This window comes from Phacochoerus africanus, chromosome 3, assembly GCF_016906955.1.
Source record: "Phacochoerus africanus isolate WHEZ1 chromosome 3, ROS_Pafr_v1, whole genome shotgun sequence".
NCBI classification, from domain to species: domain Eukaryota; kingdom Metazoa; phylum Chordata; class Mammalia; order Artiodactyla; family Suidae; genus Phacochoerus; species Phacochoerus africanus.
In genome coordinates, this window is record NC_062546.1 from 125,866,282 (window position 1) to 125,881,258 (window position 14,977).

General features: G+C 41.8%; 1 protein-coding gene across 6 annotated transcripts in view; it reads left to right on the forward strand.

Annotated features, from left to right (window-relative positions):
• FMNL2 (formin like 2) overlaps positions 1 to 11,523 on the forward strand; it is a 332,804-nt gene extending 321,281 nt beyond the window's left edge. For 3 of the 6 annotated variants that reach the window (XM_047772627.1, XM_047772632.1, XM_047772631.1), the window contains 4 exons: positions 133 to 234; positions 1,872 to 1,970; positions 2,743 to 2,866; positions 9,460 to 11,523. In XM_047772627.1, coding sequence (XP_047628583.1) covers positions 133 to 234; positions 1,872 to 1,970; positions 2,743 to 2,866; positions 9,460 to 9,569 — 435 coding nt within the window. In that variant the 3' untranslated portion in view covers positions 9,570 to 11,523. Of the gene's footprint in view, positions 1 to 132; positions 235 to 1,871; positions 1,971 to 2,742; positions 2,867 to 5,609; positions 6,776 to 7,550; positions 7,645 to 9,459 lie in introns of those variants that run through there. The other 3 variants (XM_047772630.1, XM_047772629.1, XM_047772633.1) reach the window with 3 other exon arrangements.
• Positions 11,524 to 14,977: the final 3,454 nt, after the last annotated feature.

Here is a 14,977-nt window from a genome sequence, read left to right on the forward strand (position 1 = left end):
ATTGTGGAGAAGTAAGGAGGTGAGGGAGGGTGATGGCCGGAGAGCTGGGGAGCCCCTGCAGCCCTTTCCCCAGAGCGTCAAGTTCAAGTGCCGGAGCTAATGACATTCAAGAGAAATTTCACTTCTTCACAGGATGCCTTCGATGATGTGGTGAAGTACTTCGGAGAAAACCCCAAGACAACACCACCCTCTGTCTTCTTTCCTGTCTTTGTCCGGTTCGTGAAAGCCTATAAGGTAAACAGGAGTCTGATGTCTTCTTTCAAGCCTTTCTTGGCATTATTTCTCAAGTGAGTGCCCTCCTGGAGTGGTATCTGCATCTCCGCCACTCTGCAGAGGCCCCGCCGGTGCCTCTGGGCAGCAGATCTGGGTGGTCAGGATGAGATGGCCGTCTCTCGCCCTCAGCCTAGATGCTCTCTGTCTCCACCCAGCCAGTTGGGGTTCAGCCTCCAAACAAAAGCCCTTGGCTGCCCTGTGGGGCAAGGGGGATGCTCAGGACCATTGCTGCTCTGCTGACTGCTCACCCTACAGGCGGGTCGAAAGACTGAGAATCCCAGGCCTCCCACGGAGCTGTTGAATGTGTAAAGGGTAAAAGGAGTGAGCCCTGGCCTGTGGCAGAGGCACTCTGGCTGAGGGCAAGGTGAGCCCGGCTGTGTTAGTCCTGCCAGGTCTGCAGGTTTCTGGACCAGCGTCTGTCTAGTGTGGACTGAAAGGTGGCTCTAGGGGTTATGGCCCCGTGGTTAACAAACACACTAGTATCCATGGGGACGTGGGTTTGATCCCTGGCCTTGCTCAGTGGGTTAAGTGTAGGTATAGGTCACAGATGTGGCTCGGATCTGGCGTGGCTATGGCATAGGCCAGTGGCTACAGATCCAATTTGATGCCTAGCCTGGGAACCTCCATGTGCCACATGTGTGGCCCCAGAAAGACAAAAAAATTAAAATATTTTAAATTAAAAAAAATTTTTTTAATTAAAAAAAAAAAAAGAAAGGTGGCTCTAGGAAGCCCACAGATCTGGACAGGACTAACACAGGCAGGCTCACCTTGACCTCCCTAATTCATCCAGCTCGACACCACCTCCCTGGAAAGAAGCAAGCTGTGGAGAGAGAGCCCAAGAGTGTCACTTGGTGAGGCCCCTGAGGAAACCAGAGGCCAGGGGATGGAGATTTTCCCCAAACGATGAGCAAAAGGAGAGGAGCCTGAGCCCCTTCTTTCAGAGAAGCCATAGGGAGGTTGACAGATTCTGGAAGAAAAACAATCTCACGAAAATCACTGAGCAGAGCTGCCAAAAGGGGAGGTCCCACCACATCTGTGGGACTGAGACTAAGAAGCAGCGAGTAGGGAGAGGTCTGTCTGGAAAGGACTGCCGGCAGAGGTGACATTCAGCCACTAGAATGTGAAGAGATGTGTTAATGGACAGACAGCAAGACCCTAACTCAGAGGCATAGGCAGGCAGAAAGTGTAGCTCTTCTGAATCTTCTTGGAGTTCCCATCGTGGTTCAGCGGTAACAAACCTGACACAAGTATCCATAAGAATGCGGGTTCGATCCCTGGCCTTGATCAGTGGGTTAAGGATCCAGTGTTGCTGTGAGCTGTGATGCAGGTTGCAGACCTGGCTCAGATCTCGTGTTGCTGTGGCTGTGGTCTAGGCCAATGGCTACAGCTCCAATTCAAAGCCTAGCTTGGGAACCTCCATATGCCACAGGTGTGGCCCTAAAAAGACCAAAAAAAAAAAAAAAAGGCAAGAACAAAAAAACCTTCCCTTTACTCTCTCATCCCTGGTTCACCAAGGGTTCTCTAAGAATGACTTTTTGAAGTGTCAACTGCTGGCATTTGCAGTGACATAATCTTTTGCTTCTTTTGATTTTACCCAGCAAGCAGAAGAGGAGAACGAACTGAGGAAAAAACAGGAACAGGCACTGATGGAGAAACTCCTGGAACAGGAAGCCCTGCTGGATCAGCAGGACCCAAAGGTGAGGTGTGCCAGGCTCCTAAGAATGGCCCTTATCTGAGGGGAGGCCCTGACGGCTCCTCAGAGACATGCAGGCAAGGTGGACAGCCAGCCAGGTCTGCACAGGGTGCTTCCCACTTCCTTCAAGGGCTTGGGAACTTGGCAGGTGGGCACTTGTTCTTTCATTCGTTTGTTCAGCCATCACTGGAATGAGGCTATAGGCCTGGTTGTGTGGCATTTCCAAGTTGCTAGAGATCAGGAATGTAAATCTCAGCTGGATCTACAGAGAGGCCATCCTGTGTAACCTGATGATTGGATGGCTTAGTGTCCAGGGATGGAAAGACTTCCTGGGGTCACCACTTGTGTTGTCATGATAGCTGGAGGTTTGAGAGGGACTGAGAGGGAGCATTCCATGGAGGAAACAACATGGGTAAAGACCATAGAGGCTGGTGGGTCAGAGTATTCTTCACCACCATCCTCTGAACCAAAGTTGAAGAAGTCAGTGGTTATTACCAGCTGCCTCTTGTTGTGTAGGATCCAGCCTTCCCATTGCAGCCAGTTGTGTCTGTCCTTCAGTGAAAAAGTTTCTCTTCCCAGAAGCATTCAGGGTTTTTTGTTTGTTTGGTTTTGGTTTTGTTGGTTTTTTTTTCTGTTGAGCAGAATATTGAGATGGCACCATTTCTGTTTTGGGCAGAGGCTGCTTGTTAGTATCAAAATGCTCAGATACATTTTAGATTTTTCCAAACCTCCAGCAAGTGCTGGTCCCACTGATCTCTGCCATTCTTTTTTCTCAGTCTCCTTCCCACAAATCAAAGAGGCAGCAGCAAGAATTAATTGCAGAATTAAGAAGGCGACAAGTTAAAGATAATAGACACGTATACGAAGGAAAAGATGGTGCCATTGAAGATATTATCACAGGTAAAATCGATTTCCTCATCCTGGCCCATGGAGATCCCATTGGCCTCGCCCTTACTGGCCATTTACAGGTTTTGTTGCTGCTTTTGTCCAGGGTTTACAAGTTCTTCAGTTGACTTTATTCAGATTCAAACTGAGGAAACTCTGTGACAGTATTTGAAGCATATTTACAGTAGCTTGTGCATTGCATGTCAAAGAACCCCAACACACTCTCTGTAAAATCTCTTTATTTCTCAGTATCATTGGACCACTATAGATTTCACCAGACTCCTTTTTTTTTTGTCCTTTTAGGGCTGTCCCCGTGGCATATGGAGGTTCCCAGGCTAGGGGTCAAATCAGAGCTACAGCTGCCAGCCAACACCACAGCCACAGCAATGTGGGATCTGAGCCGCATCTTCTACCTATACCACAGCTCACGGCAACGCCAGATCCTTAACCCACTGAGTGAGGCCAGGGGTCAAACCCTAGTCCTCATGGACACTTGTCGGATTTGTTAACCACTGAACCACAATGGGAACTCCACCAGGCTCCGTCTTCTAACAGCATTGCATTGTCTTCAGTTTGTTGCCACGCTCCATTTTCTTCCTGGTGGCCACTCCTACAAACCTGCCTGATTAATAAATGCAATATACTAACCACAGGTGACACATGTTTTTCCAACATGCTGTTTGTATGTCCTTTTACTCATTCAAAGCCAACTGAAGACATTAGGAAATCGCAAGTTGGTGCTTTCCTGTGGGTGGAAACACAGGCTTGGGAGCCCAGGGTTGGGGAAGGGGCCTTTTCTCAGCTAGGAATGGCACTAACCCAGCTTTGCCTAATGAAGTTATAGCCTAATGCTTTCTGCTGGAACCAGTTCCTTAGAGTTTCTGCATTCCCTCTTAAAGATCAGGGCAGTTAATTTGGGGCAGTGGCTACAAGTGACTTTCCTTTTATGTTGGTTCGATAAGAATACTGTTTGTCATCTTGCAAGACACTTATTTTTTGGTAGGAAATGTCATTCAGAAGTATAGCGAAACATATCCAAAAATAGAGAGGACAGTATGATGGATCCTCATGTACCCTTTACCCATCAGCAGTTTTCAACATGTGGCTAGTCTTGTTCTATATTGCTTCTCTCTCCTCCCGATTCCCCAACCTCTGAGATTATTTTGAAGCAAATCCAAGACATAACATTCTATCTGGAAACATTTCTGTATGTATCTTCAAAAGATAAAGGCCCTTTAATAAAGCCAATAAACATACCCACAATCCCTTCATCACACACCTTCAGAACTAACAGTTCCTTAATATCAAATAGATGGTTATTATTCACATTTCCCCAGTTGTTCTAATTTTGAAAAACCATAACTCTTGGACTTTTCATTTCTTCTTTTTTTGGCCTTTTTAGGGCCACACCTGTGGCACATGGCAGTTCCCAGGCCAGGGATTGAATCAAAGCTGCAGCTGCTGGCCTACAGCACAGCCACAGCCATGCAGGATCCAAACCACATCTGCAACCTACACCACAGCTCATGGCAACTCCAGATCCTAACCCACTGAGTGAGGCCAGGGATCAAATGCTCATCCTCATGAATACTAGTTGGGTTCGTTAACCACTGAGCCACAATGGGAACTCTTTCATTTCTTATGAATAATTGAGTCAGCATGGTAAATAGGGATCTTAGAATGCCCAAATCAAAATTTTTTTCATCAGCTCAGACCCAAGGAAATAAAACCTGTGAATAAATCACTCCAAAGGAAGTTAGTAAAGAGCCCCTTGCCCAGAGTAGACCCATAAGCAGTGGGATAGGTAAGTGGCTGGTGAAAGTGCCCGTCTTTCCATCGTATCTCCATGGGGCGGACGCATGTTCTGGGTATTTGTGCTCACCCCACAGTGGCTTGCAGGTGGCTCCTACACAAAGTTTCCTTGTTTAGCTTCCTTGTTTTAGATAGAGCTCTCCTTGCCTCCCCCATAGTGAGGGAGAAGCTCTGCTCTGAGCAAGACCGGAAACTGATCTCCTTGGGTAAGCACCTCTTAGCCCCAGGACTGCAGTAAGATCTATTTGTACATCCAGAAGCATCCAGCCCTGGCACGTCAAGAACTTAGAGTTCTGGGAGTTCCCGTCATGGCTCAGTGGTTAATGAATCCGACTAGGAACCATGAGGTTGCGGGTTTGATCTCTGGCCTTGCTCAGTGTCTTAAGGATCCAGCGTTGCCGTGAGCTGTGCTGTGGGTCGCAGACACGGCTCAGATCCCGCGTTGCTGTGGCTCTGGTGTAGGCCAGCGGCTACAGCTCCGATTCGACCCCTAGCCTGGGAACCTCCACATGCCTCGGGAGCGGCCCAAGAAATGGCAAAAAGCTCCCCCCCAAAAAAAGAGAACTTAGAGTTCTGTTTTCGTCAGTCTGTTCTCCATCTTAGGGACACCTGGCTTACAAAATGAGTAAAACGTACACGTTCTGTTTTGCCTGACCTGATCTGCCATAGGAGGTGAATGAATTATTGAAGGGGCAGGGTTTTTTTTCCTTTTGAATAGGAATTTTCCATGTTCTATCCCAACACCGTGCCTCAGACCAAGAAAAGATTGAGTAACTCTTCTAGGCATTATGAACTCGGGTATATGTTGCCTTCTCCCCTTCCTGCTCCCCTCCCCCCTCCCCTACACCAGGGGTGATTAACAGAGCACTAACTGTGTACTAATGCAACAGATCTTGGCTTCTTACTCTCTTGTGTTTGTCTTGTTCGGCTGTCATTTTCAATGCAGTGCTGAAGACTGTGCCCTTTACTGCTCGCACCGCCAAGCGTGGCTCTCGATTTTTCTGCGAACCTGTTCTCACTGAGGAATACCATTACTAAACTATTACTCTTTCTCACCTGATGCTCTTAAAAGGTTGCTACAGATTTTTTGACCTCTAATGACCCTCTGTCTGTGTGTCAGGGCCACCCAGCATTCTAGCATGGAATTGCCATATCCCTCATCGTGTTTTGTGTTGTCTTCTCACTGCATGGTTTTGCATTTCAGTCATAACTGCTTACTTACTAGCCCTTTCAGTACAGCTACGAATCCACATGACTGTGATGGTGTGTGAGAGTTGAATTATACAATTACTGTAGAAATTTTCAGAAAATGGTAACTAGAACACTTCGTTAAGAATCAGGATTGGGACCAACTAAGTTGCTTGTAAGATTTGGGGGCTGCTATCTCTGAACACAAAGTGATAGTCATTAATAACAGTAATTACTATACTGAACGTTTATTGAGCACTTCTTAAGTTTGAATAGATTTATAGATATATTCAGCTGGCCTTTTTGTACTCAGCATGCTTTGATAGTAAAATGAGCTGCTGTATTACAATCTCTCAGGATTACAAGGTGCTCTGAAGTTGCAGAATGCTGAGCTGTGAACTACACACAGCTGTAAATTGGGTCTTTCTTTCTTAATTGCCTTCTATAGTCTGTAGCCATCATCCACAGTGTGTTGGAGCTCATGGTACAAGCTAAACTCATGGAGCTCTTTTGACCCAGAAGCCAATCCATAGCTTTGTACTCGCCTCTTTTCACTCTGAGTGTTATGCCCAAATTCCATGTTGGAGCCCGAGGCTGTGAGGCAGGAAATGAACACAAAGGCTTAGGAGCTCCCACAGTCTTATTTCATCTATGCTTCTTCACTGGTGGCTCTGTTCCATGTCAAACCCAGGGTATTATTTCTGTGATGAGACACATCTGGATCTACTTATTTGGTCAGGATGGTGGCACCGAAAATACTAATAGCAAATACCTCTTTCTGGAAAATGTCACTGTTCTTAGAATTTTAAAAAAATGATCAAATTTTGCCAAGAAGTAACTGCCTGGGATTAGTTCCTGATGGCTAGATAAGAAACAAACTTCTTGGAGTTCCTGTCGTGGCCCAGTGGTTAACGAATCCCGACTAGGAACCATGAGGTTGTGGGTTCGATCTCTGGCCTTGCTCAGTGGGTTAAGGATCTGGCATTGCTGTGGTGTAGGTTGCAGACACGGCTTGGATCCTACGTTGCTGTGGCTCTGGTATAGGCCGGCAGCTATAGCTCTGATTAGACCCCTAGCCTGGGAATCTCCATATGCCGCTGGAGTGGCTCAAAAAATGGCAAAAAAAAAAAAAAAAAAGACTTCTTTGTAGTGCCTAGTTGATTGGAAAAGCACTAAGGCAAGTACAAACTCTAACTGGAGTACATGAAATAGCTGCTGTTTGACTCCCATGCTGAGATTGACATGGAACTGATTATGTGTTTATTTTGTGGTGTTAACTTTTCTGTGAATTGCACTTGTTATGTATGTTCCCTTGTCTCTGAATATTTCAAAGGACATGGTGTGTTGTAGCCTGCTCTGCAGTGTACTTACCCACCAGTGCTTATTAACAAGGCTTAGACACTGTCATCTACTTGGCTAATGTGTTTTGTCAGTTTTGCTGCTGCACTGTTGTTCTGGAGCCAAACTTCAAAGCAGCTTGGATCTGGGTGGTCAGAGAGCTGGGTGGGAAGCCGTGCTCACCTTTCCTCACTTTTCCGTCGTTTTCTCTAACACCTGCCTCTCATGGCGTGGCCTCCCACTTTCTTCTTCTGTTGGCTAACGTGCCCGGGAATGTTATTCACTAAGTTGAATTGCTTTCCATTTTCATCCCATTTTTACTTAACCATCATTTTGTGTTTTTGTTTTTTTTTCTGTTTAGCTTTAAAGAAGAATAATATCACTAAATTTCCAAATGTTCACTCGAGGGTAAGGATTTCTTCTAGCACACCGGTGGTGGAGGATACACAGAGCTGGCAAGCATCACTTTTTACTTAGCTTCCTCCTCTCTCTATATGCAGATCAGTGATTTCAATCTATGGCTGAGGGTAATACTGGTGAGAGTCTGACCTGGGAGAAGTCTTTGTACGTCACCTTCCAGTGACGTGAGGCGGAGCCTCTCTTTCAGACTCTTTTTGGTCTGCTTCCATGTTCTCAAGTGTGATGGCTGGGGCAGGGGTATTTGCTGGTGATTATACTTGCTTTGGGTGCTAGGCTGTCCTTCCTTTAACCGCTTCTTGGCCTTCAAGTTACTTGGTTAACTCCATTTTGATCCAAAGAAATTGAGAGCAAGTCTTGGCCAGGGTAGTGACCTATATACTCTTTGAAGAAGGATTAGGGTTTTTAAAACTCAGAGGACTTAGGAACCACAGAACTGCAGGTCACTGTATCCTTAGCCAGAAATAGAATTTTGATCTTCTGTTACCACTCTAGGCGAGGAAGCTGAGGCTCTCAAGGATTAAAGCATGCAAAACTATTCTTTGATTAAATTTAGTAGTAGGGCAGGGTCGCAAATTCCAGTGAGTCAGGAACGGGGGGGGGGGGGGGGGGGGGGGAGGGACTCTGCTGAGCTCTGGCTTATTTTTTGCCTTGTAAGAATTTGGGCCCAGTATCACGAGATCCTCCTTTTTCAAGAGAAAACTCTGGTTTTTATGTTCATTACCAATTTAAATATCAGGAAACTGTATTTAAAACTTTAAGTCAGGGGCCCAAGCATTCTGTGGGCCAGGTATAGCCCATCTGTTTTCAATCTACTGAGTAAGTGAAGGGATAAAAAATATGCAATCTGTTTTAATTCTGTTGTTTCCCTTTCTAAAGGTAGAACACTTCTAAGCAGAAGTCAGCAATATTAAGTTAATGAAAGGGAAATAGTTGCTAATTAAAACAGGAGGGAAAAATACCAAGCCTGCTTTTTCTTGTTACCAAGCCCTGACCTCCATTAAACGGAGGCTACCTGCTGGGTAGGCTTCCTGCCTTATTCATCCAGAAAGCATGCTAAGAGTGTTTACATAAAATAAAATTCACTTCATCCCTCCATAGCAATGCCTACTTGAAGTGCAGTTGTTGATTCATTCATTCAACAAGGCATTTTTTTAGTGGTGGTCGTGAGGTATCCTGCTGTTTATTGGCAGCACAAACAGGAGAATCCAAGAGAGCCCATACAACCTTTCCTCTCAAATGAAAAGCAAAAAATAGAGTGGCAGGAAAGAATGTTGAGGAATGAGGTATTATTTTGATTTAGTGATTACTTTTATTCAGTGTTTTGAGTATTATGTTTCTAATTCACAAAATAAAAAACTGACCTCAGCTGATTTTAATGGAGTAAAAATAATGGAAGCTGTGTCTGCAAACTAAGCATAAGTTCCTTTCTTGATTATAATTTCTGATAAGACTGGACAGAGCAGTCTGTTTTAATAGTTTTGCAGTTTGAAATTCATTGCAATTATTGTTGGTATTTGGGTTTCCAGAAAGAAAAACATCTAAGCAACAGCTATATCTAGTGGAAGAAAAATTTCAAAATAACACTTCAGCTAGATTCTCTGGCCAGTGACAGAAGCAATCTCATATATTTTCTATAAAAGCCAGAATCACACCAGTATTACATGCTTTTTTGTTTGTAAATATTGAGGGCAAAGTACAAGTCTTTGGCTCAAATACTCAATGAGTTTGAAGGGCCCATTAGCCTACTCTTCTACACAAGCTGCTTTGATTGGCTGCCAGCTGGCCTTTGTCTTGCTTAGACATGTGATATTGAAGGTTGCAATTCTCTCATTGGTTGCCCTTTTTTACAGATCTTAGAAACCAACCATACAGACGAGCCGATGCGGTGAGGAGAAGTGTCAGGCGGCGCTTTGATGATCAGAACTTGCGTTCTGTTAATGGTGCCGAAATAACCATGTGAACCTGAGATCTGCCTGTATAAAGAAGGTGTGCGTGAATGAAACTGTCCACGTGAACTTTATGTGCTACCATTTAACTGTAGCCTTGAACATAGATGAAATATTCTAAGGGCTCAGATCTAGCAAACATAGGAATTTAAAAATGTCGGGCTCTCCTTTCAACCTTTGTTAACAAGTGCCTAAAAGTGGAAGTACCTGCTCAGATTAATCAAAGCAATAGGATTTGATTTGATTAGGTATCTTTTTACACCAGTATGTTATTCAATTTTTTAACCAAAATATAAATTTCATATTACATTCATTACCTGCCATTGTGATTGTCCCATAATGGCCCACCCTGATTTCCTGGTAAGTTGTAAATAACATGGAAGAATATGCTCTGGGCTTCCTTTGCTGAAATGTCTTTTAAGGAGTTAATTTTGTGTTTCAGTCGTACCCATCAACTTTGTATTTTTAAGGGCGTGCAACATGGAAGAAGGAAAAGAAGTCACACAATAAACTCCTTCTGTCCATAACTGAGCCCCACCCAGCAAAGTACAAACAGGATGCAAATGCAGTGGCACAGAAGTCAGTTATCTTGTTTCACATTCTACTTCTGGGCTGGGGTACATGCCCTGTGAGAGACAGACATTGGTGTGAATGTGACCATACAATGGCATACAGATTGTTGTACAAGACTTACTTGCAGTACTGTGTTCTTCAGCTAGAGGCAGCTTAAAAAAAATGCAGTTATTAATTAGCACTAAAATTAACATCTCAGTAATCAGTGTTAGGACTTCTGAGGACCATTATGGGTCAATCCTGAGAATAGAAATCAGTGCCTTGCTAGCAAGAGTTCACTGGCTGTTATCAACAAGCGTTCAAGATTACTTCTGCTAAGAGTAGTGTTAGTAACCTGGCTTTGCTATCCTCTGACAATCGCAGGGTTTCCCCCCCGCCCCATTTTTGTAGATTGGATTAGATATTTGGCATCAAAGCTAAGAAATTCTTGTATTTCCCAGATTACATTAAGGGTAATTACAATTAAATTGCTGAAATGCATCAGGATTAAGCTTCAATAATATGTCATGGGGACTAATTGGCCAACAAAGCCAGTTATTTTTCCTTCCTCTCTGGCAGGGCACTTGATCCATTCCAAAGTCAAAAACTGGACTGAAGCTAATTTGTACTTTTCATAATAGACATTCTGCTTCTGGCTTACCTTATTGGTACATTACATCAATATATTAATTGTAAAGTTTATTGTATAGTATTTAACCACTGAATTTCTTATGTTGTGCTTATGTGAACTCCTGGTGAAGGTCCCATTTCCCTTGGATAATGTGTAGTTATATATCTCTTTTTAAATGTACAGATATTTTGCTATAAAATTGGTGCAGTTTTTTATGGTTTTTACACTTCTCTTTAATTCCCACCTAAACCTCTGGGTAATATTGTAAATATTGTTTAAAGATGCATCAGCCTATGCTATACAATCTGAATGTTATTTTAACTTATAGTTTTTTTTTAATATATATATTTAACTACAAGGACAGTTTAGGGATCAGTTACATTTCACTTTAGCATATCTATTTACATAAAGATTAAACTGCCACTTGCTAGCACATTTCCATAAATGTGTACCTTAAAAAAGAACATGCCAAGATTTTGTCTGACTAAACATTCATTTTCATGGGGGGGAAAAAAAAACAATTTGACAATGAGATGTAACAGAGTTGGTCCTTTAGTGCAAGCAGCTGTTTTCCAGAGCTCAATACTGATGAACATGTTAAAATAATTGCCTATTTATTAATCTACACATAAGAGAATAATGTTGGCATGTTCTTTTCTGTTTGTCTCTTAATGGGCCTGCTTCTTAGCAATATTAGAAATGTTTTATAAAAGCAGTTCACGTTACTTTCTTGGTCTTTTCATGGCATATGAGCAAATAAACTATTTACACTACTTATCCTGTAACATGTTGTAGTCTTTGAGTGGTATATTTTAAGGTGTTTAATATACTATATTTTTATTTTGGCCGTACCTGTGGTATGTGGAAGTTCCTGGGCCAGGGATTCAGACCCATGTCACAGCAGTGACCATGCCGGGTACTAAACCCACTGAGCCACCAGACCACTCCCATACCAGTTTTATATATGCTTCGATCTTCTAGAATCAGGTCTTGCTGCTTGCATTCATAGTCTAAATATACTTGGTAAATTTTAAGAAAAACTCCTCCCTCTGCAAACTCTTGCTGTATCGAATATGAACAGACTTGAGTATTGAGGGATACACTCCAAAATCAATTTCCAATTTATTCCTTCCAGAGAAACAGCATTCTTTGGTGAGATACATCCTCTTTCCACCTTTGTTGTGGCAGTGGGGGCAGCGTGCATACACAGGTAGGTAGGCTACATGTGGACCGCATAGAGGCAGCCTACCTGACCACAACGTCTACAACCATTTTGACCCCAACTGCACCAGCACACGTGCGTGTGTGCACACACACACACACATTGCTAATAATTCCAGGTCCTCAAAGTTTAGTACATTTTCCTTAGTATATTCCTATTATTTAGTGTTTTTAGGGAAGCAAGGAAATTTGTAATTTATTTTAGGAAACTGTCAAAGTGGCTTAAAACACTTAGAGGGGCATAAACTAGTCTTAAGGAATCTAATTGTTGCATTAGGTCTTTGTTCTCAAAGTACAGATGTTGTCTTATGTTCTGGCATTTACAGATACTGCTTTTCTATTAATAAATTGAAGGCTGATGAACAACTGTGTGTTGTCAAATGATGGTTAGCACTCAAAAGCAATAGTTATCCCTGAAATTAAGGCAGGTACATTGCTTTCTTTTTTTTTTTTTAAGACGTAATGCTATTATTGTACATATAATAGATTACCAGGTGTACATAGAATAGATTTCCAAGGTAGACCTGTAGTTAAAGCTTTATTTTATAAAAAGGGAAAAAAAGTTAAATCTTGCAGTTAGTAAGACTAGTTTGTTTTGTACCAGGACAAGTGCTTCAAGGTAAAGGAAATAAGGTCTTTAATATTCTACAAAATCAGAATGTTTTCAAACCTAAACTACAGCACTAAGTTCAGATAAGGTGGATATGGTTAGGTTTACATTTTATACCAGCAGCACCCATTTATTTACTAATGACTCAGTTAAGTAGGAAACAATCTCTGACTAAAAATCTAAATCTTAACCCACTAAAATCACTGCAGTGACTGCCCAGTGACTCTGCTGACTCGGTAAAGTGCTCAGTAGATAGACAATGGGACTTAATATCCACCACTGACTCTGCTGGCTCAACATACTGAATTTTGTAGAATTACCTCATTTTACATTACAAAATATACTTTTATAATTCACATCTTAATTTTATTATGAAATTATCAGCCCTATTTGAGAAATATGTGCAAAGATACACTATCAGCCCACTCATCCAAAAGTATTTCTCCTAAAACTAATACCCCGTCTAAGAAAAAAATTTAACAAACATTGATGTGCTGTTTTTATTTTTGTCTTTTTTTCAGGGCTTGCACCCACAGCATATGGAAGTTCCCAGACTAGGGACTGAATCAGCTGCTGGCCTCTACCACAGCCAGAGCAATGCCAGATCCGAGCCGCATCTACAGCCTACACCACAGCTCATGGCAATGCTGGATCCTATAACCCACTGAGTGAGGCCAGGGATCAAACCTCCATCCCCATGGATACTAGCCAGGCTCGTTAGCCATGAGCCATGATGGGAATTCCCTTGATCTAAGTTTTTATAGAAAAAGCAAATACTGTATACATTGAGAAAACAATGTTGGCATCATCACACAGCACAGAACAGCTGCACATGACAGTGCTTAAAGGAAAAAGCTGACACAAATCCAATTTAGTAAAAGATGCCATTTTTTCTAATAAATTATATTTATTTACAAAAGGTCTACTTTTATATAATTGAGTCTTTTTACATCAGAACAATATATAAACAGAAGAGAAAATCTGGTTAATTACAAACACAGAAAGTAGAAACTTTGTTACCCCTATTACTCACCTTTCAGAATAAGTCTTCAGTTTAATTGTAGAGGTAGGCAAGAGAGAACACCTACCAAAAAAGTTTGCAAGCAGGACCAAAAAAAATTTGCTTATAAATACATTTTGATACCTCAAGGAACAGCATAAAAGAAGGGCATCAAATGGCTTAGTTCATATCTGATGTGATTAGGAGCCACTTTGTTTCATAGTCTGAATGAAAACTGGAGTGAAGGGTCAGCCAGTTCCCTTGAAATGCAAACATCAATCTTCAACCTAGGGCAATCATCATCAAATTTAACAGTCAATTACTAATCACTAACGATGAGATGGCCTTGAACTAGATCATACTGAATCACAAAAGCAATTTTTATATAGCAAGTTTAAAAAACATAGAAAATCTGCCACAATGAAGGAACTTAAGCCAGGTAGACAAACCAGTAAAATGGAGGGCTAAAGGGGAGTGTACAGGTAACTGGAGAAAAACCTTACTTCCCATCTCACCTTTTAGGTCAGCTCCAGTAACATCTAAGTGCTTGCCCTGTCACCATTATTCACCCCATTATTTAAAAACAGCCTGAAATGGTTAGTTCTCAACTTAGAACATAAATAGGAATTTTGCCCATCAAGGCCTTTAGATCAACTTTGATCTAGCTAAATATTAGTTCCTCAAAAGTTACTAGTTTCAAACCACTACTATGATAACAGTATTATGAATATGAAAAGACTATGTTTCAAATCATCATGGATTTCCTTTCCTACTCAAAAACCACATGAAAGTTATATGTTCTTGTGGATATTTTTGTAGTTAAGATACAGTCACTACAACCTTATTGTACTTCAATTATGTTGCTTTAGTTTGGAGTTTTAGTGTGGATTATTGCAATGATGCTTTTCCAAGCCCTTTTAACACAGATGATGGGTACCATGGATGATGGATGAGTACAACTTTTAACTGATATTTTACATTCACTCAATAAATGCCTATGTGTCAGGCATTGCTCTAATTCATAGGCTACAACAGTGAAACAGAAACCCCTGCCCCCAGGGAATTTGACCACCATTTAAGTCAAGACAATTGAAAAACTTAAAAAAGCAAGAAAAGAATAAGGAAGGTAAGAATTATTAGACTGGAACAGGCCATTACTAGAACCACACAATGAAACATAAAAAGTATTAGAGCAGAGTTCCATGAAAATTACTCATAACATTATTTTCCCTTTCCTTTATGTAACATGAGTCCTAGAAATATGTAAAAGAAAAGTCTGGTATTGAGAGAGACACATCCCCAAGGGAAAACAAAACATCTGACTTAAAATATAAGGAATTAATGTTCTTTACCTCATTTTGCTTTTAGAAATGTTTATTTAGTTTAGTTTTGTAATTTACATTTACAT